Genomic DNA, 19,763 nt, shown 5'->3' with positions numbered 1-19,763 from the left:
TGCCCAAACCTTATCCTTTTATAGGACTAGCACCAACGGAAATCGGCATTTGGTGTGAGCGGGCCAAGCCGGACATCCGGGCTCTTAACTAGTCCGCACCTAGAGCGCGAGGCGTTGTGGTCACGGCACGGCCCGAGAGACAGAAATCAATAGTCTGCTGCCCAACCCCCTACTAGCCAACTCGAAATCCAGATACCGCTATCTATATCTCCGACGGCTGAAATGGCGCTATTATATTCTCCGTGGACTACATGCTGATATTTTATCGTTATGATAATAAACAAATTCAAACTGACTTAGAGACAGCGTAAGAAGTCTAATTGCTAGGACTATAATTAAGTTTCGATAATGTGAATCAATGCCTTGCAGATAAAGCAAAGCACGTTTTTGCACAGACATAAACCCACAGACCTCAGCAAGGCCAGATGATGTATCAATCGATCTCACATTGTAGGACCACTATAAAATGTGTAAAGACGAAACAACGCTTGCTATCCACTATGAAATATCATGCCTGCTATGATTCCAACCTCTCAATTCCTCTTATGGATATGGACCGAAACGATATCCAAAAGTCCCCCTCCATCAATGTCAAGTCAGCAAACTTGAGCTCCATGTTTCAGTAACCGCTCCACAATTTCATTGTTTCCCTCTTGAGATGCCCTGAAGAGAGGTGTACATCCCTCTGGGTCCCGGGAATATACATCGGCCCCTTTCTCGAGTAGTAAGGCAACTATGGCTGTATGATTGTTGCGTGTGGCGTAGTGTATAGGACTATATCCCGCCGCATCTACCTCGTTGACGTTGGCACCGTAGGTGATGAGTGTCTTGACAACCTTTAAATGGCCCATTGCTGATGCTATGTGCAATGGTGACCCAGGTTTTGAGCGTTGCTGAGATCCGTCAGTTAGTTGACTGCTTTCTCACACCGACTCTTGGATGCGTGTAGATCAAAGTGAAGAGAGCAAGAAAGACACGAGTATGGACGGCCAAAAATGAAGAGGGGACTAAATCAATAAACTTACAACGCCGTAATTGTCCTTTGAACATGATGGCATAACGTGTCGTGTCATTGGCGATGTCATTGGTGAACAGAGAATCACGTTCGAATCTTGCATACTCAAGCTGCTTGAACTCCCAGGACTCAAATTTGTAAAGATCGAGGACGGGTACAAGTTCATATCTTGGCCAGTATATGTAATTTCATCTGACGAAACATGGCTGTGCCACGTTTGTAGACTCGTCCCCATCGTTGATGATGAAGACGCTGACGTTGTGTGGCTATAGTCCTCAGCCGCCTCATTCAGTGGCGAAGCAGTCTGAATCAACCTTACAGCCCCATTAGGCGGTTCAGCAGAGCCATTCATAGATGTAATACCCTGTAGAAACACATGTGAAGTGACGTTAGAAAATAACAGGTCTCTTGTATGGATGCAGATCGGTAGGCTGTGAGGGTACCACCTAGGACAGTTGGGCGTACTTTGATGGTTTGTTGTGTTGATGTGAATACAGATGTTGGTTGACGACCCACAAGGGCATTGGCCGCTTCCATAGCCCCTTGTTGTTTACCTAGGTGTGAGTTAGCATCTTGATGGATCTTGATGAGTTTCCGATAAGCGTGGATGGATAAGTTACCTGCATGTATACGCGACTTTCGTTTGGCGAGACGGTTTTGGGTCTTTCTCCTTTCGGCAGGATCGATAGTGATTGAATTAAGCAACGAGTCCATGATTGATTGGGTTACATACATCGATACGTGAGGGTCGCGAATTTTATCAAAGAGACTCTTTGTCGGATGGATGGAGGGCTGGAGTGAATCGACACAGATTGCGTGAAGGGAGGGGTACAAGGCATTCAGTGTAAAGGGTCGCTATAAAAGACATGGCGCCATACATGCCTTCAGCAAAGTTGGGGTACGTGGCGTCCGCTAGTTCCAGAATAACCAGACCCTGACTCTCAGCCCTTGTACTCTGTACTAATCTTGACCATGAAGCATTGCCCAAGCCAGGCCAGGTCAGCTCGGAGTAACGAGCGGAGTGGATCGCGTCCGTGAGCGCCGACGCCTTCAAAAACTTAATTGGTCCCCTAAGTTGTTTGTACCCTATTTTGAGTTTCTGGGGTTTTACGGTGCAGACGCGCGGCCGACATAAGGTTTCTCGCTCCCCGATGCTTGACCGATGACTGGCTACTGTTTAATGAATAGACCCGTCCCACCTCCCCAAGTCCAGGGCGCCCTGATTCACCAAAAGTGTCTCAGCAGCTTAACTTAATACTACGTGAAAGACAGCAAGACTCCCTTACAACATAGAACAGTAACTCCCTTTATACTTGAATCATCCGATACATCATATCATCTACAAGTGCCCAAAACACACACTAAGCTGTATTTAACTATGGCTGTGTCAGGTTGCACTAACGACAATTCCTTTGGCCCGATAGTACAGGGCTGTCGTGGTGATTTTGACTTCACCTTGCGTTTCCAGAACATCATCCTGGGCATCCTCCCGGCAGCCATTTTCATCCTGCTAGCACTCACTCGTGTGGCAACCCTTGCCTTCAGATCTCGCATCGTCGGCGGCAAAGTTCTCCAATTTACTAAACTGGTATGAAGTCCTATTGCCTCGTATTGTCTTGTATTCGCTGACTGGGCGGAATATCAGGCAGTCATCGCGGCGACTGCCGCTCTTCAACTTGTCCTACTCATCTTATCCTCAACATCCAATGATGAAAGCGTGGATGGGGATACATTTGCGGTGGCGAATTCAGCTTTGGGATTCAGCCAGTGGATTGTAACACTGGCTCTTTCCTTCGCTGAACACTCTAGAGCACCAAGGCCGTCGTCAATCCTGACCTTGTACTTGCTGCTTCAAATCTTACTCGATGTAACACGGTGTCGTTCCTACTGGCTCCTGGCTACTTCCTTTCAAATCACGAGGTATGCTGGCGTGTTTACAGCTACCATTGGTTTAAAGGTCATCACCCTGCTGCTTGAGCTTCAGAATAAAGCAAGGTGGATGACATGGCGAAAAGAGGATCATAGCCCCGAGGAAACGAGCAGTCTCTTCAACCTTGGTGTTTACTTCTGGCTCATTGGAATCTTCCGCAATGGATTCAAGAAAACACTGTCGATTAAAGACGATCTGTATCTTCTCGACCACGAGATGCAGTCAAAAATCCTTCTAGACAGGCTGACCATTTCATTTGCCAAATCCTCAGCCAACGTTGGAAAACGATTCAGACTCGCAAAGGCGCTGGGAAGAGCTCTCATCGTTCCTCTCATTTTGCCAGTGGTACCACGAATCGCCATGATTGGTTTCCAGTACGCTCAGCCTTTCTTCATTCATGCCCTCCTCGAATACCTCATCCATAAGGATGTTCCCAAGAATGACGGGTATGGTCTCATTGGCGCTGCTTTAATAATTTACGCGGGTATTGCTATTTCTGATGCCCTGTTCTGGTATTTTCACCAACGGTGTCTATACATGGCACGTGGTTGTTTGGCCTCGTATGTCTACAGATCGACTACTCAAGGCAAGATGACAGATATCGGCGATGCAGCCGTCTTGACCCTCATGAGCACCGATGTCGAGCGCATCATCTACGGCTTCCATGGTCTTCATGACTTTTGGGCCAACATTATCGAGATCGGACTCGGCTGCTTTCTTCTGCAAAGACAACTAGGCCTAGCCTTTATCTCCCCCATTGTAGTGATCCTACTCTGTGTTGCAGCTACCACCGCCATTGCCTGGGCGATTGGGGAGAGGCAGTCTCGTTGGATGGCTAAGATTGAGAGCCGTGTAGGACTCACGTCCAGCATCATCTCCAACATCAAAAGTCTTCGCATCTCAGGCATCACGGCTCCAGTTCGTGATCTTGTTCAAAAGATGCGAGAGCAAGAGCTGAGTATCGGCAACAAGTTTCGCTGGTTGCTGATTATGACTGCTACTGTCGCTTTTGTCCCGTCTGCCATGTCTCCTGTCGTCGCGTTTGCCTTTACAAACGAGCAGCTGGATACTCTCAAGATCTTTGTGTCCTTTTCATTCATTACACTGCTCACCAATCCGCTGGGAGCGATGTTTCAATCTGTACCGGCAGTAATTGCTGCGTTTGTATGCTTGGAGCGTATCCAGAAGTTCCTCGAGATAGAGCCTCGTGTCGACTACCGAAAGTCTTCTCGGCCTCTCTCTCCTGCAGATGGCAGTCTGCTTGAGCAGGATGATGAGAAACCATTAGGTTTAGGTCAAGGTGCTTCAAAATCCTTGATTTCAATCGTTGACGGTAGCTTTGGATGGACATCGGAAAAGATGACACTCACAGGCATCTCGGTTGATGTTCCTGTCGGGAAGCTGACGCTCGTTGTTGGCCCAGTAGCATCTGGAAAGTCCACCTTCTGCAAGGCTCTTCTAGGCGAGGTGCCGTTCAGTAGTGGTGAAGTCATCGTGCCTTCGACCGAGGCACCTATTGGTTACTGCGAGCAGACGCCTTTCTTGAAAAATGGCTCCATTCGAGACAACATCATCTGGCATTCTGTGTACAACCAGACCAGATATGAAGAGGTTCTGGACGCGTGCCTGTTGCGAACTGATCTCGATATCCTACCAGAGGGAGACGCAACAACCATTGGCAGCAACGGCATCATGCTCAGTGGTGGACAGAAGCAACGCGTATCGCTAGCCAGGGCACTGTACCTTGAGACCGACTTCCTCCTTATTGATGACATCCTGAGCGGCCTGGACAACTCCACAGGGAACGACGTCTTTCGGCGCGTGTTCGGTCCCAATGGACTTATGCGTCGTCGTAACGCAACAGCGATTTTGTGCACTCACGCAATTCGATATCTGCCGCTGGCGGATCATATCATTATTCTTGCGACTGATGGTACCGTTGGCGAACAAGGCTCATTCGACAAACTCGCAGAGACTGGAATATACATTCCGACTCTTGGGCTTTCTGATGCCGATGATGCCTCCAGTACTAACTCGTCTATTCCTGTCGAGGAGACTGTTGCGGCTACGATGCCTGTTCCTCTCACGGCCTTTTCTACGGTTAGTATAGGTCACCTCGAGGCCGAGTCGCGGTCAACAGGTGACGCCAAGGTTTATCGCCACTACTATCAGAGCGTTAATGGCTGGGCTACCATGACATGTTTGCTCAGCGGTATTATGTACGCCGTCGGTCGTAACTTTCCCTCTATCTGGATGGGCTGGTGGGGATCCAACTCCTTCGACAGGACTTCATCGTTCTACATTGGCATCATGGGCTTATTCAGGGGTCTCCAAATCATCTCTCTATTTCTGTGTGCCACTGCTGTAGTCATATTTATGACCACGCAGTCTGGTAAGCTCCTTCACAATGAGATTCTTAATACGCTTGTCAATGCGCCTTTGAGGTTCTTCACGACGACTGACTTTGGTGCCGTAACGAACCTCTTTTCGCAGGACATGACGCTTATCGATGGAGAGCTCCCCATATCTTTGCTTAACACAGTGATCCAAATCTTTGACGTCTTTGCAATGGCAGTTGTTGTCGCGGTCGGTGCGCCCTGGCTAGCGATTGCCTACCCAGTGGTATTCTCTATAATCTATATGCTGCAGATGTTCTACCTACGAACCTCGAGGCAACTACGTCTACTTGATCTCGAGGCCAAGAGTCCCTTGTAGTAAGTATTTACTGTAACCGCAACCTATGTCTTAAGCTCTAACACGATTAGTGCACACTTTCTTGATACCATCAGGGGTATCGCCACTGTTCGCGCTCAAAAATTGAGAGACCAGGAGATCCTTTTCAACCAAGATTTGTTGAATCTTTCACAGAGGCCGGCTTATCTTTTAGCCATGGCGCAACGATTTCTCGCCACATTCTTGAATCTTATAGTCATGGTTCTGGCCGTCGGAGTTGTCGCCATATCGACCCAGCTTAGAACCAACTCAGGCTTTGCTGGCTCGTCATTGGTGACATTGATGTCATGGGGAGAATCTATCTCCAGCCTCATCCAGTACTACACACAAGTCGAAGTCTCGATTGGAGCTGTGTCGCGTCTCAAGGCGTTTGCACAGAATGTGCCGTCTGAGAATTTGGATCAAGAGGATCTCGAACCGGCTGAGGAGTGGCCGACGCAGGGTGATATTGCCATCCGGGGTGTCTCGGCTTCGTACAAGTGAGTATCATCCAATGCACTTGAGAGCAAACATTGGCTAACTACCTCAAGGAATGATGATGAGTCTCCTGCTTCAGAGGACGACGAAGAATCACCGAACCTCGCATTGGAAGACCTTACCATCTTAGTTAAGCCGGGGCAGAAGGTGGCCTTGTGTGGCCGAACAGGCAGGTATGTTTCCATCGTCTTCTCACTTAAAAAAGGTCAAGTGCTAACAGGCTTCAGCGGCAAATCCTCTATCATTCTTCTTCTCCTTCGTCTTCTGGATCCCCTCTCCAACCAGTCTGAGAACATTGTGATAGACGGGGTTCCCTACAACCGGGTTAACCGGTCAATCCTTCGCCGTCGTCTTATCGCAGTACCTCAGGACCCTGTCTTTCTACCCGACGGCAGCAGTATTAAGGAGAACCTGGATCCTTTCAACGTGGCGTCAGATGAGGAATGTCTTGCTGTACTAGAAGACGTCCGACTGACTAAATTCGCAACCGATCATGGCTCGATTCATGCAGGTATCAGAGCTGATGAGCTGAGTGCCGGGCAGAAACAGCTCTTTAGTCTCGGTCGCGCTGTTCTACGCCGCAGAGTCAAACAGCGTCTCTTTTCGATCCATGGAGGTGTTCTACTCCTAGATGAAGTTAGCTCGAGCGTCGACAGTGCAACAGACAATTTGGTGCAGGAGATCATCAAAGAGGAGTTTGCAGACTATACTATTGTGATGGTATCCCACAGGTTGAACATAGTTATGGAATACTTCGACTCTGTAGTGGTTCTCGATCGAGGTCGAGTTGTCGAAACTGGTGATCCTAGGGATCTGGCCAAGACTGAAGGAAGCTGGTTTAGCCAGTTATGGGCAATGGAGAAGAAGTAAGTGGCATAATAAAGAAGGTCAGAAGGAAAGGTAGATAGTTATTAAATATAGGAGGAGTCAGAGTCAGGTCTTCTATTAATTAATTCGAATTAAAAACTGGGGACACTTACAGCTTCTAATAGTCTTGTTCTGCTCTCCCGAACTCAACATCTTCGTCTCCAATGTCTGAACTTGGCTAATTCGCCACGAGCGTCAATTTCATACAAATATAGCAACTATCTCGCTTCTGAACTTCACTCCGCACACCGAGATAATACTAATATCCTGCGAGGCTTGAACAAGAAACCGTCCGGATTCCAACTTCAATCACTCCAGACATATACTGTGGAGTTCATCCGCGCACTTCATAAGGCTTTCTTTGAGCAAGCTACGTCTCAGTCACCATTCTGCTACTCGCGAAAAGCCGTCATGGAGACTGCTATGCGCGTATTCGCTTGGCCACCCAGTCTAAGACTAATATCTAGCCCCGAAGACCGAGACTTGCGGTACACGACACAGACCCTTGTGCGTCACTTCACATTCATGGACAGGGCTATTTAGGTCGTATCCAACGGCAGGCAGCTATGTCACTATCTATGAATATCATCATTGATCTGGAAGACGGCGTTTTGGTACTAGCTGCAGTTCTTCGTGGAGGAAGACACATAGTGTTATTCATGAAACTTTGTTTATAGTTGAACATCGCGTGAAGGTATCTTCAGGCGTTCATGTTAGGACGGAGTTGCTGTTTTTAGCCGCTGCTGAAGCCTTTATCAAAAGTCTACTGGGTGATTTGCAGCAAAAAGATGTTGAGAATGCGATATATCAGGCTATGGATAGCGTAGTTGGTTTGTGTTACGAGGCTGTTAACCAAAGGTGATAAACGAAAGGATAAAGAATCTGTTCATATTTATATGAGTTTAAAAACTTCCACTTCATTCCCAACACGATTATCGTCTCCAGCTGCATAGACTAGAAAGAAAGGTTTAAAGTTTGGTGAATTATAGAATGAGTCTATGTCCAGACCAAGCTATTTGCACTATTATGCCTTGCCATATTCGTATTTACTCGTTAAATGATCGGCGACTTTCCAAAAGTGCAAGCGAAATTCCTACCGCGCTGCCGAAGTTCGTGGGTTTGTACGTCGTGATCTATCCCTTCTCTCCGCCAACTTGAGAACAAAAGGCAGAAGAGCATTGAGAACTTCCCAAGCCATTGTTTCCTCATAGCTCGAAAATTTCAACACAATCCCAGGCTTATATCCTCTGTAGACCTTTTCAACATCGCTCATCGCATAAGGCCAAAGATGCTTGAGTAATACACCCTGAGTGGTTTGCATTGCACCCAGTTCGTCCCATAAGAGGCTGCCCAAAATTCGCATCGTTCCATCGTAACCAGGAGTCTCATGCTCTTGTTCATTGGGAGGCTCGTTCTCTTCTTCTCTCTCTTCCACTGATCGATATTGTGCGTCAATGGCAAGGACGAACTTGGAGGCGTTTGGCTTGAGGTATGACTGTATAGTGGCCTCGTCGATGGCTAAGAACATTCGATGGTGGACAGGAAGATCCGAGACGACGCTGTTGAATTTCCTATACTCGTGTTAGTTTACAAAAGCCATGCCGTATTCTGGCTTGCGCCTCCGTAGCAATGACTTACATTTTCGCATCCTTTATACTGTCCACCTTTCCATCGATCCAGTGAATTTTACAGCCTTTCCTCACATCGTTGATATCTTTCTTTCCCAGTCCCCAATCAGCGATATCGACTTCGAACTTAGTTTTAAACTCGTTCCACTTCTTGTCATCGTGCTTGTGGCACAAACGAAAGGCGGCAAAGCCGTTGACACGAAATACCGGCCGCTGGGCGTATTCAATCCAGCGGTCCATTGTAGGCTCCGAAGGACCTCTCATTTCATACCGGGCTGTTGTCTGCGCATCGATTCCGCTGATGCACCCGATGAGCAGGACCCGGGGATCGTTGATAGTAGGTTCAAATAATAGGCCCTCGCGCTCATAGTGATTATACATCTCTTTTGTCTGAAGATACCGTAGCCGTCCGCTGTAATCTCGTTCTCGCCAGTTAATATTGGCGGACCACGTTATGGGGTCCTTGCGAAACGGGTGTCTATGAGCTGCTGTCACCTGCGCACGCTCTTTGGCTGGAAGACTGTCGCCCTTGTAACCGTCTGTCGGCATAAAGATCATGTAGTCCGCATCCATTGTGTTTTGACCCAGATCGTCTATCTTGTCTGTTATCTCCTTCTGCCTAGCATCAACATCACTAGGGTTGGTAGATTTATGATTACCAATCTCAAGTACCAGTGGTTCTTGGATACGATTGATATGCTCAATGACCCATTGGTGAGCACTGTCGCAGATGCAATCGTAATGCGCCCTGATGTACTGGTACCAAAGACCAGTGACTGAGACTTCTTCATAAACCTCATTTTCATCTCTTCGTTTCGCGTTAACAGCCTGCTCAAAGACTCTTAGATGGTCCCAAATCAGATTGTAGGTTGTTCGTAGAGCATTCTTTGTTCTTGGATGGTTGAGATAGGCGAAGACATCTATAACAGCGACAAAGTACTGGCAAGCAGCTGCGAAATTCTTGGGATCGTCTAGCTGCAACTCGTTCCATCGTCTTTCAGAAAGAGGTGGTATACCCTCCCACAATCTCGATTTCATGGCATGGAGCTCCTTGGCAATCAACCAAAGGCGCGACGAATCCTCGTGTGAGCCGATACGGACCCCAATCCATTCAGTAGTCGATCTTTGTTCGACATTGAATGGTGCCGGCGCCCATTCAGGGAATGGTTTATCCATGTTTCTGGCCTCTTCAACGGTGAGTAGTGGCCGAGATGTCTTGCGATCACCAGGAAGACAACCATGCATAAGAAATTCGATAAAATGGGGAATCGTTTGAGGTTCCAAAATTCTGTCAGTTATCCAAAGTCTATGCTTTCCACCAGATTGTGGAGGAACAAGATGACTGATGTCTGTAGGATTGTCGCTGTGTCGTACATTGCCGCTGCGTTCACCGTCCTCGTCAGTATCAGTGTAGTTACGTCTACCACTGGCGGTCAAGGCCATTTCAAGCCGAAGCAGTCTTTCAGCACGACTAGACATTTTGAACGGTGAAGCCTAAAAGCTGGCCTAAGGTGACCTGATGTAGTTGCTGGACGGGTTCTGTCTCTTGGGTTCTTGGAGAACGATTTTTTCTGCGACAAAAGACTTTTGTATATAGACAGGAAGACGATAAAGGAATGATGGGATAATTGAATGAAAGAGTTGGAAAGAGTGTGATGAAAAGTGTTGGTTGTGAGAAAACTGGGTAGAAAAGGAGTCTTCTCAACCAACAGATAGTAACCTTTCCCGATTAAGACTGAACCCACTCAGTCTAGGCAACACCAGCCAAAACAACCAATTAAGACAAGTCTTGTCGGAATCGCACGATAAAGTAGAAAAGACCAACTCCACAGTTGGGTATGAGCACTATTCTCAACTAGATGAGGAATTATTAGCATCTATGATTTAGATGACTGAGTATCTATCTCAGCTACTTGTATCTAGGAACAGAGTCTCCCGGTAGCTCTTGGGGTGTTGACTGAGCGTGTAGCTCCGCTGCATGTTGGTTCTGTCCTGCTGTGAGCTCCGATTTGGGCACCTCTGTAAGTGCGGGTGCCGCAGTATGGCGTTTCCTCCGACGCATGAAGAATAGAGCAACGCCGATGAGTGCAATGAAACCTAAGCCAGCGCCGACACCAATACCCGCCTTTGCGCCTGTCGAAAGTCCTCCGCCTGAAGAGGATGCTTGCGTCGGCTCAGCGGAAGACGATGAACCCGATGAAGACGTTGTGATAGAATCGATAGTGATGGAACCTGTCTTTGTCGATGGTAGGTCCGAAGACTTAAAGTGTAGTTGGAAGAGCGGTGCGTAAACGGTGAAACTTGAAACGGTGACAGCTTCTTCAGACCCTGAGTTTGTTTCTGCGACTGTGTTGGGAATGTCGAGGTATCCAAAGCCGTTGCTCTTGCCTGATGAGCATTGAACAGCAGCGAAAGAACCAGTGGTGGCGATGCTAAAGCATGTTTGAGCCTTATCAACGCCTGAAGTATATTTGCACTGGAATCCACTGAACGATTCTGTATTTAGCTTCGTTGTTACAATCCGATATTAAAGTGCACCCACGTTGGACAACATCCTATAGCTGTCTCACTCTTCGCTAGTGGGAACTGAAAAGTGAATCCTCCATCGACATCATCTGTTGAAACGCATTTCGTAGTGTACCCGGCTGGACATTCAATACCAGGCGAATAAAATCCCCAGCCATTTAGTGCGACACCAGTTGATTGTGAGCCTTTGCGTGGAGGCCAGCATTCGGCATCGTCCTGGACGCCTTGAGCGTTGAAGCTGTTATCGGAGCATGTCTGAGCTTGCCAGCCATTTGTGCAGGCATCACACTCTTGGACAACGACGGTACAGCTTGCGGGGTAGGTGAATGTAGTTGTGAGCGGTCCAAGATTGGTGCGCGAAGCCGTACCAGAGGCTGTAGTTATAGTAGACATCGATATTGAGTCAAATCGGCAACGCTCCAGCCATTAGAAGAGTTATTAAATTAATGCTAAGTTGCAGAGTATGAGAGCTACAAATAGGAAAGGGGGAAACGCCATCTTGTTGGCAGTCAGCACTAACGAGAATAAGGTATACGGATGTAGGAATATCGTATGTCTTGCGGAACGGATTAACTATGAGGCATTGTATTTCATTATGCAATAGGCCAATCTAGCGATCCTGCCTCGTTACTGGCGCTTACAGCTGAACTGGAAATTGTTGACTGAAAATGTTGCGGTGTTCAGGGTAACGTGCTTGTAAAATTAGGGGTCCAAATGCCAGTCTACTATTTGCTCGCTAGGATACAGTACGGTAATGGAGGAGTCTCGGATTCGAGAAACTGCCCGCTTTTTCGGGGCTGCTGGAACTTTGATTATCTGATAGCCCGCATGGGTGTGCATACCGTTCATTTCGGCAGATCAAACCCGAAACATACCACACCAAAAAGTTAAGATGACAGCTGTCAGTGTCACGACAACATGTTGTATACTTATGTCTCGTGTAATTTATTTTAGGATATATGATCATTAAACGAGGAAGGGTCTTGGGCATTAACAACTCAGCAACGTGTGTTGGCAGAAAGCTACATGTGTCTCTGGTCAAAACCCTACAAAGTTTACTGTACTTACCCTGAACCTTACATATAACTGTAATCTTATCGATAAGTGGTGATCTTTGGTATCCAATCAATGTCTCTCGAGAGGAAGCAGTGGATCAGCCATCATTCCTCAGGTCCGCCTCAAAGCAGCCCAACTCCATAAAGGCCCCAAAAGGGGTAAAGCCGTTTCCAGTTATCCAGACAGTGACATCACAAGGAGCAGCCGTGATTCGATGCCACTAATTATAGCACGAGCTAATATCGGCACTCCGGCATACAAAGGCTTGGGACTAACTCTCGTTTCCTCCTAGCTGTGTAGCCAACGTTGCATTTCCCACCGTTTCTTTGTGGTTACCAGCTATCAAATACCGTAGTCGAGCTTGTGTAGCGTGAAAAAACGCTTGCCGTTTGGAGAGATGAACGCAAAATTAGTAGAAATTCTCTCTGCGTTGTGGCGTTGGTTTGGTTACCTCGCTCGCTCTCGGACCAAGCGAACACGCTAGAGCCGCAACGTTGTGACAATAGCTCGTATCCCATTTAATTCTATGGACTGCCGTGAGGCTAAGATCTCGTAATGAGGCGCCGATCTGTGGAGTTGAGCCAAGAGATGAGCTATTGTGCAGTGAATAAATAACAACCACAATCACCTTCGATTCAATCTTCTATCATTCACATCACATCACCTTTTCTCTCTACCAACCAACAGTTTCTTTCTTCATTCATCATGCATTTCAATACTTTGACATGTGTGCTGGTCGGCCTTGTCGCCCACACATCAGCAGTCCCGACCAAGCGCGAAGCCGTTAACAGCTGTCTCACACAAGCCAAAGTGCCTACCGACGCACAGGGCTCTCAATCGTGGAAAGAAGACGGCACAGCTTACAATCTGAGACTTCCATTCGAACCAGCTGCCATCGCCGTTCCCACAACCGTCGCTCAAGTCTCCGCTGCCGTTGAATGTGGCGCCAAGCACGGCGTTGCAATTAGTGCCAAGAGTGGCGGCCACAGCTATACCTCTCTAGGCTTCGGTGGCGAAGATGGCCATCTCATGATTGAGCTCGACAGAATGTACAGCGTCAAGTTGGCCAAGGACGGCACCGCCAAAATCCAGCCTGGTGCTCGCCTTGGACATGTTGCTACTGAGCTCTGGAACCAGGGCAAGCGAGCTCTAGCTCATGGAACGTGCCCTGGGTAAGTTTCCCCTAATCTCTCCGAAACAAGGATATGCCTGCTAACAAATCACAGAGTCGGCCTCGGTGGTCACGCCCTTCACGGAGGCTACGGAATGGTCGCCCGCAAGCACGGCCTCACTCTTGATCTTATGATCGGCGCCACAGTCGTTCTCCCCACCGGCAAAGTCGTCCACTGCTCCAAGACCGAGAACTCCGATCTCTTCTGGGGTATCCGTGGCGCCGGCGCAAACTTTGGTGTCGTTGTCGAGCTCGAGTTCCAGACATTTGCCGCACCTGAGAAGATCACCTACTTCGACATCGGCCTCAACTGGGATCAGAACACAGCTCCCCAGGGTCTTTATGACTTCCAGGAGTTTGGAAAGGGCATGCCTGCCGAGATCACCATGCAGATGGGTGTCTCTAAGAACGGATACAGCGTCGATGGTGCTTATATCGGTGATGAGGCCAGCTTGAGGAAGGCTCTGCAGCCTTTGGTCCAGAAGTTTGGCGGTGTTCAGGTCACTGCTACTACTGTTGACTGGATGGGTCTTGTTACTCACTTCGCCGGTGCTGGCGTCAACGTCAACCCTACCAGTGCCTCATACGACGCAGTAAGTCTTTTCTCAATCTGACGATACAAACACATAACTAACTCATCCCAGCATGACAACTTCTACGCCAGCAGTCTTGCAGCCCCCGCGTTGACCCTCGCCGAATTCAAGTCCTTCGTCAACTTCGTCTCCACCACCGGCAAGAGCAGCAGCCACTCTTGGTGGTTGCAAATGGACATCACCGGCGGCACATACTCCGCCGTCTCCAAGCCCAAGCCCAGCGACACCGCCTACGTCCACCGTGACACCCTCCTCCTCTTCCAATTCTACGACAGCGTTGCCGCCACTGCCCAGTACCCCTCTGATGGCTTCAACCTCATCAAGGGCTTGAGGCAGAGCATCTCCAGCTCTCTCAAGGCGGGAACTTGGGGTATGTACGCCAACTACCCTGACTCGCAGATCAAGAATGATCGCGCTACCGAGATGTACTGGGGAAGCAACGTTGCCAAGCTGGAGGCTGTCAAGGCCAAGTACGATCCTAAGAACTTGTTCCGCAACCCTCAGTCTATTAAGCCTAAGGCTTAGAGTGGGCAAGGATCTTCCTGGCATTTTGGCATTTTCTTTTCAAAATAGAGTGTTATAGACTTGATATTTAGCGGCTTTAATATTAATCAACTGGTGGTGCAAACCATCCTTGTAATCAATATCTTTCTCCCTGTTGTGAACAGTGTTCCTTGTCCTCATCTCAATCTGCAGACTACGTACTTGTTCTCTATTGCAGTGACTTTTTAGGTTCCATCAGCCGCTTGAATAGTCCCATATATTACACCGGTTAATTAATAAATCGATTTGATGAAGCTGAGATTCGGACCTTGATATGCGTCAGCTGTTTGGTAATTAACCGGTAGTGACCATGTCAACATACATAAGCAGTTGACATCTAAATTGGCTGCAGATTTGTATCACAGGCGAATAATATGGAGGCCTTGATAGAATATCCATCTTAGCTCAAATCAAGTCACACATGGTTGATTCCAAAAGAGTCACTCGGTTATCTGATTCAAGTCGAGCCTAGCCCCAACTCATACCAAGTTTTATTCTATGAGTCCATCAGATCATCTGGCAATAGTGTTTTCTCTCTGACAACCGCAGTCGCTGTAATTCCGAATATCCTGAATTGAAGTTGAATTAGTCGTCGAATAAGTTCCACAGGAACAACAACAAGGATAAAAAACTGCCCGAGGCTAAAATGAAAATCTTGGCCATGCTGTAATTTAGGCAAAATACAATCTGCAAGGATCAAGCATCGTAATCCGGGGCATCATGTTCCATCTATCTGAATCGGGCTAGATGTGTGTCGGTACCCGGCCGGATGTATCCAACCCGACCGAATCTCTAAATCCCAGATCTCACCTTTATTTACGACTCTGTCTTATGTCTTGTTACATTCCCAAATATCACATAGTAAGCTTAAATCTGGTGATCGACATAATGAGATTCTGTTAAGCGAGTCAGTAAAGGTACTTTGTTGTGGGACTACGACTGGCGGTCATGATGTTTGTGCCAAGATTACTATTCCTGGCATGATATTTCCTTAATAGTCTTGCAGATATAGTTCCAAGACATGGGATCCTCGGTAGTGGACATCGGCATGAGATGAAAATCCGGGAAGACATTGCAGTAGCGGTCATCACATCGCTCGTCCCACCTTTTCTTTTTCGTCTTGGAAATGACCTGTTTGTAGCTTTATCCCGAGTCGGTGGACCAATAACGATACCCAGTCCGTATCCTGTAATTCCCCTCCTGATTGAAGTGAACTGTTAAAATGCCAAGATGTAGTCTTCAGAAACGGATGAAAGGAACTGACGTTTGCTTTTAGCCGGAATATAAAGAAGGTGTGCTGAATCAGTGCCTGCAGGAGTATGGCTAGCCTACGATATGTGCATGTCACTGATTTTGCGGCTGACGAATCGCATCAAAGGATCACATCTGTGGATATACTTGTGTCCCCTCATGGGTGATCGTGAGAGACATTACCGTCTTGGCTTTCTTATGGGATAAATTATTACCATGTGGATTTCAAGATGGAGGTGGAGGGGCAGACAACACCATGATGATTGTAGAATTGCTTTTGAGTATTAACCTAGAAGGGAGTTAGTCTCCGAGATGGAGAAGCAGCCAAGATATTGAGGTTGCTTCTTTGACTATCAGTATTAGCCACTAACCCTCTTGGCATTATCAATGTTTCAATGCAAAAATAAGTATATATATGACCTCTTCAATATCGATTAATGAAGAATTTCTCACCAGGTCAGACCTCTCTGAACAGTCAACCACTTGTTTCTCAATACTTCCTTGAGAACTACTCTCGCGCCCTTCACCATCATGGTCTCGTTCAAATCCCTTCTCGTCGCCGTCTCGGCACTCACTGGGGCACTTGCTCGTCCCTTTGACTTCCTCGATGAGCGTGACGATGGCAACGCCACCTCGGTCCTCGAGGCTCGCCAAGTCACTGGCAACAGTGAAGGTTACCACAACGGTTACTTCTACTCTTGGTGGTCTGATGGTGGTGGTTATGCTCAGTACCGTATGGGTGAGGGCAGCCACTACCAGGTTGATTGGCGCAACACTGGTAACTTTGTCGGTGGAAAGGGATGGAACCCTGGTACTGGCCGGTAAGTTCTCTCAGACATATCATATTACAAATCATTTGACTTACACTATGCAGAACCATCAACTACGGAGGTTCCTTCAACCCTCAGGGTAACGGATACCTTTGCGTTTACGGATGGACCCGCGGTCCCCTCGTCGAGTACTACGTAAGTGGCTCTAACCTCAAACTTCCTATACCTCGGTACTAACAATTATCCAGGTCATCGAGAGTTACGGTTCTTACAACCCCGGCAGCCAGGCTCAGCACCGAGGTACCGTCTACACCGACGGTGACACCTACGATCTCTATATGTCCACCCGTTACCAACAGCCTTCGATCGACGGTGTTCAGACCTTCAACCAGTACTGGTCCATCCGCCGCAACAAGCGTACCAGCGGCTCCGTCAACATGCAGAACCACTTCAATGCTTGGAGATCTGCTGGCATGAACCTCGGAAACCACTACTACCAGATTCTGGCCACTGAGGGTTACCAGAGCAGTGGCTCATCTTCTATCTATGTCCAGACTAGTTAAGGGATGTCAGCTGTGGTCGGTTACAGATGATTTGAGAGATCATGTGTGGAAATTGAAGAGGGAAAGGTTCTTGGCTGACTGAAGGATGGTCACTGTTACTGTCTGATGTATATTTTTTTGCGACTTTGGCAAGTCTCTGGCGCGAAAGATCATCATTGCAATACGGGTCTTCAATAAAACTGACATTTTGGACAAAAGTAATGTCTTGCTTGCTGTAAAGTTCACTATTAATTCTGAGAACCCATGAGACCGTATGTAGTACAACATAATGATTGACTTGTCACATCAAATTTCATGCTTGCATTACGAAATCCCTAGCCTTGCTTGATCCTTGTCGCCAAATAAATCGAGGCTGTGTTAACAGAAATGTCGGCCACTACCTAATATGGATGCTTACTTTCTACGCCAAGATCTTGACAAGGCTAGATTGTATAGCAGCAGAGGACCAAGGACCACGCTTCGCCCAATTAACAATCAATACAATTGCAAATTCCAATAACGACAGGATTTGAGGCCTCCACTCATTTTGGTTTATTATACAAACGAGTAATTTTCTATTCATGTCGAGACCAAGTCAAACCTCGCTTGTCTTTACTAAAATACCAGCTACGATAACAAAACCATATCAGCTATAACAGCAACCAACATGTCTTCCACCAAAGCTATTGTCATTATAGCCCTAAGCGCTTTACAAGCAGCGGCTCAAACCCCAACCCCAACCTTGACCTCAACCGAAACCCCAGCTACGCTTCCTACGCGCCCTACCTTGTCAATGCCACCATGCTGGGAGCTTGCGAATTCGCTTCCCATTACAGGTGCGCCGGCACCACCAATGGACATGTCCGAACTAGGCGTGTCGTTCGCTCTCGGAAGTCTCTACAACACCGCCGACCCGTGCAAGCTCCCCGTCATCACGGGGTCGTCCGCCGAGGATTTCTCCGAATGGGCTTCGGAATGGACAAGCTGGCAGGCTCAACATGTTTCCGAGTTTCGAGTTCTTTGGAAGTCTTGTAGTGATGAACCTTATATCACGGATCTTGTGCCCGTTGGACCCGATGCGTGCAGTACTCTCAAGGCTAAGATCACGGGAACCTCTGTTGCGGATGATGATGGTGGGGACGAAAAGGTGGCATCAACAACATCTGACACTAAGCCTGAAGAGACAGATGATGGTAAGCCTGAGGATGTTCAAGACTCTTCAGCCTCGCATTCAACGGGCTCTCTTCTTGCTTTTCTCATTGCTGCCTATGTATTCGGTGTTGCTGCGTAATGGGCATGCATTGGTTCCGACTGTGGTTGAATGTTGTTGCGAGTGGACTTTGACTAGATAGGGTTATGCCTACCACGTGTTTGGTAGCTACTGCACTTAGGGTTTTGCTTTTTTTTTATAGACATCTTACCTGATAACTCCACAAATGATCAATGGTCATGTGTTTAAGGAAACGTATCTTGCATATTAATAAATCTCGTAGTTCTGAATGAGGATGCCGAATCACGTCTGAATTTGTCGACATCCCGCTTATTCTCGAACTATTTTGAATGGTTTGCCGGATTCAGTTATCGGTACTAACTACTGTTGCCTATTATATTGTATCTTTCCCATAGTAGAATGAAGCAAAGTTCCGCAATACTGTTTCGCTAACAATAAATTTCCATCTTCATCGTCGACCTCGACATAGGCAACGACATAATCTTGGCATGTTTATCATGACCAAGTGGGAGCCGGTTCGTCCAATAGTGTAAAAAATACAAACTCTTCTAACTCCTTTTGAGCCTGGTCCAGATCAGCATTGGAGATACGAATGCCAAGAACTGGACATGTCTGATCGCTTTTGGGGTTGTAGATAAGCTTTTGCCTAATTGGTCTACACCTCATGCGTCTAGCTCCTAGGTGGTACTCTGACTCGTGAAAGGTCGGAGGCGTAATGTAAACGAAGCGGGCATTGTTACCTTGAGCCTTCGCAATAGCCCGGGATCCTTGGTCATTGACTTCGAGAAGGGCGATGGATCCTTCTCTTTGAAGAGCCGTGACGGCATCTCTGCTTGTACCGTAGTAGTCTCCACGGACAACAGTGTACTCGATAAAACTACCCGTTTCGATCATTTGGGCAAAGGTAGAATGCGAAACAAAGTTGTACGTGGTACCCTCTACCTCTCCAAGGCCTGGGGCACGTGTTGTATGAGAAACTACCCAGAAGAATTTGTCTGGGTAAGAGTCAATGAGCTTTTGAACCAAAACGCGCTTACTGGCCCTCGAGGGCCCTGATACGACGATAGGGCGGGTATTAGGGAACGCTTCCAGTGAGGCGTCGAGAGACAAGGAAGAGGTACTGGAGTCGTTAATGTCCATGTCCTTGTCCATGTCTTGATGGGTCGTAGAAGTCGTCATTATTGTTTGTGGTGGTTGATGCGACCCAAGACTGTGACAAAAAACATAAAGAATAAGGTGAGTAGCTTGCTTTTAAATATTTGAGAAAGAGTCTTGAAGACTAAATTTAACATTTCGTAGGTCTCTAGGGAATTTTTAAGGCCTAAAAAAAGGCCTTGTCCCTTACTCTGTAGCTAGTGGTAGAAATGCGATGGCGAGAGTCTATGCAGTAATCTTATTCTCAGTAAGTTTAATATGAGAACTTCAAAGTC

At 47.4% G+C, this 19,763-nt stretch overlaps 8 protein-coding genes across 8 annotated transcripts; 4 read left to right on the top strand and 4 right to left on the bottom strand.

The window, feature by feature from the left end:
- Window positions 1-335: 335 nt before the first annotated feature.
- FGSG_10994 (uncharacterized protein) lies at window positions 336-1,729 on the bottom strand (the record flags this gene model as incomplete). The annotated part of the gene is made up of 6 exons (XM_011327074.1): window positions 336-362; window positions 412-459; window positions 705-893; window positions 1,026-1,379; window positions 1,481-1,569; window positions 1,636-1,729. 6 exons carry the CDS (start codon window positions 1,727-1,729, stop codon window positions 336-338), a joined length of 801 nt encoding a protein of 266 aa, XP_011325376.1.
- Window positions 1,730-2,393: 664 nt separating this feature from the next.
- FGSG_10995 (uncharacterized protein) lies at window positions 2,394-7,025 on the top strand (the record flags this gene model as incomplete). The annotated part of the gene is made up of 5 exons (XM_011327073.1): window positions 2,394-2,603; window positions 2,661-5,659; window positions 5,711-6,157; window positions 6,209-6,328; window positions 6,383-7,025. 5 exons carry the CDS (start codon window positions 2,394-2,396, stop codon window positions 7,023-7,025), a joined length of 4,419 nt encoding a protein of 1,472 aa, XP_011325375.1.
- A 1,090-nt stretch (window positions 7,026-8,115) lies between these two features.
- FGSG_10996 (uncharacterized protein) lies at window positions 8,116-10,129 on the bottom strand (the record flags this gene model as incomplete). Its single annotated transcript, XM_011327072.1, has 2 exons — window positions 8,116-8,593; window positions 8,661-10,129. The coding sequence occupies 2 exons, from the start codon at window positions 10,127-10,129 to the stop codon at window positions 8,116-8,118; spliced, it is 1,947 nt and encodes a 648-aa protein (XP_011325374.1).
- A 430-nt stretch (window positions 10,130-10,559) lies between these two features.
- On the bottom strand, window positions 10,560-12,025 carry FGSG_10997 (uncharacterized protein; the record flags this gene model as incomplete). The annotated part of the gene is made up of 4 exons (XM_011327071.1): window positions 10,560-11,146; window positions 11,221-11,593; window positions 11,697-11,749; window positions 12,019-12,025. The coding sequence occupies 4 exons, from the start codon at window positions 12,023-12,025 to the stop codon at window positions 10,560-10,562; spliced, it is 1,020 nt and encodes a 339-aa protein (XP_011325373.1).
- Window positions 12,026-12,937: 912 nt separating this feature from the next.
- FGSG_10998 (uncharacterized protein) lies at window positions 12,938-14,521 on the top strand (the record flags this gene model as incomplete). The annotated part of the gene is made up of 3 exons (XM_011327070.1): window positions 12,938-13,404; window positions 13,459-13,996; window positions 14,048-14,521. The coding sequence occupies 3 exons, from the start codon at window positions 12,938-12,940 to the stop codon at window positions 14,519-14,521; spliced, it is 1,479 nt and encodes a 492-aa protein (XP_011325372.1).
- A 1,736-nt stretch (window positions 14,522-16,257) lies between these two features.
- FGSG_10999 (endo-1,4-beta-xylanase 1 precursor) lies at window positions 16,258-17,278 on the top strand. Its single transcript, XM_011327069.1, has 3 exons — window positions 16,258-16,611; window positions 16,665-16,755; window positions 16,809-17,278. The coding sequence occupies exons 1-3, from the start codon at window positions 16,322-16,324 to the stop codon at window positions 17,121-17,123; spliced, it is 696 nt and encodes a 231-aa protein (XP_011325371.1). The 5' UTR covers window positions 16,258-16,321; the 3' UTR covers window positions 17,124-17,278.
- Window positions 17,279-17,961: 683 nt separating this feature from the next.
- FGSG_11000 (uncharacterized protein) lies at window positions 17,962-18,393 on the top strand (the record flags this gene model as incomplete). Its single annotated transcript, XM_011327068.1, has 1 exon — window positions 17,962-18,393. The coding sequence occupies one exon, from the start codon at window positions 17,962-17,964 to the stop codon at window positions 18,391-18,393; it is 432 nt and encodes a 143-aa protein (XP_011325370.1).
- A 435-nt stretch (window positions 18,394-18,828) lies between these two features.
- FGSG_11001 (uncharacterized protein) lies at window positions 18,829-19,512 on the bottom strand (the record flags this gene model as incomplete). The annotated part of the gene is made up of 2 exons (XM_011327067.1): window positions 18,829-19,286; window positions 19,371-19,512. 2 exons carry the CDS (start codon window positions 19,510-19,512, stop codon window positions 18,829-18,831), a joined length of 600 nt encoding a protein of 199 aa, XP_011325369.1.
- Between the last annotated feature and the right edge of the window lie 251 nt (window positions 19,513-19,763).

This window comes from Fusarium graminearum, chromosome 3, assembly GCF_000240135.3.
Source record: "Fusarium graminearum PH-1 chromosome 3, whole genome shotgun sequence".
Taxonomy (NCBI): domain Eukaryota; kingdom Fungi; phylum Ascomycota; class Sordariomycetes; order Hypocreales; family Nectriaceae; genus Fusarium; species Fusarium graminearum.
Note: the sequence above shows the minus strand (reverse complement) of the source record. Positions and strands in the feature narration are given on the sequence as shown.

Bases quoted from the DNA above. Each gene is read 5' to 3' on its own strand.
- FGSG_10999 (XM_011327069.1), top strand. From the start codon at position 16,322: ATGGTCTCGTTCAAATCCCTTCTCGTCGCCGTCTCGGCACTCACTGGG. The intron at 16,612-16,664 runs GTAAGTTCTCTC...TACACTATGCAG, and splicing joins TGGAACCCTGGTACTGGCCG to AACCATCAACTACGGAGGTT. The intron at 16,756-16,808 runs GTAAGTGGCTCT...ACAATTATCCAG, and splicing joins GTCCCCTCGTCGAGTACTAC to GTCATCGAGAGTTACGGTTC.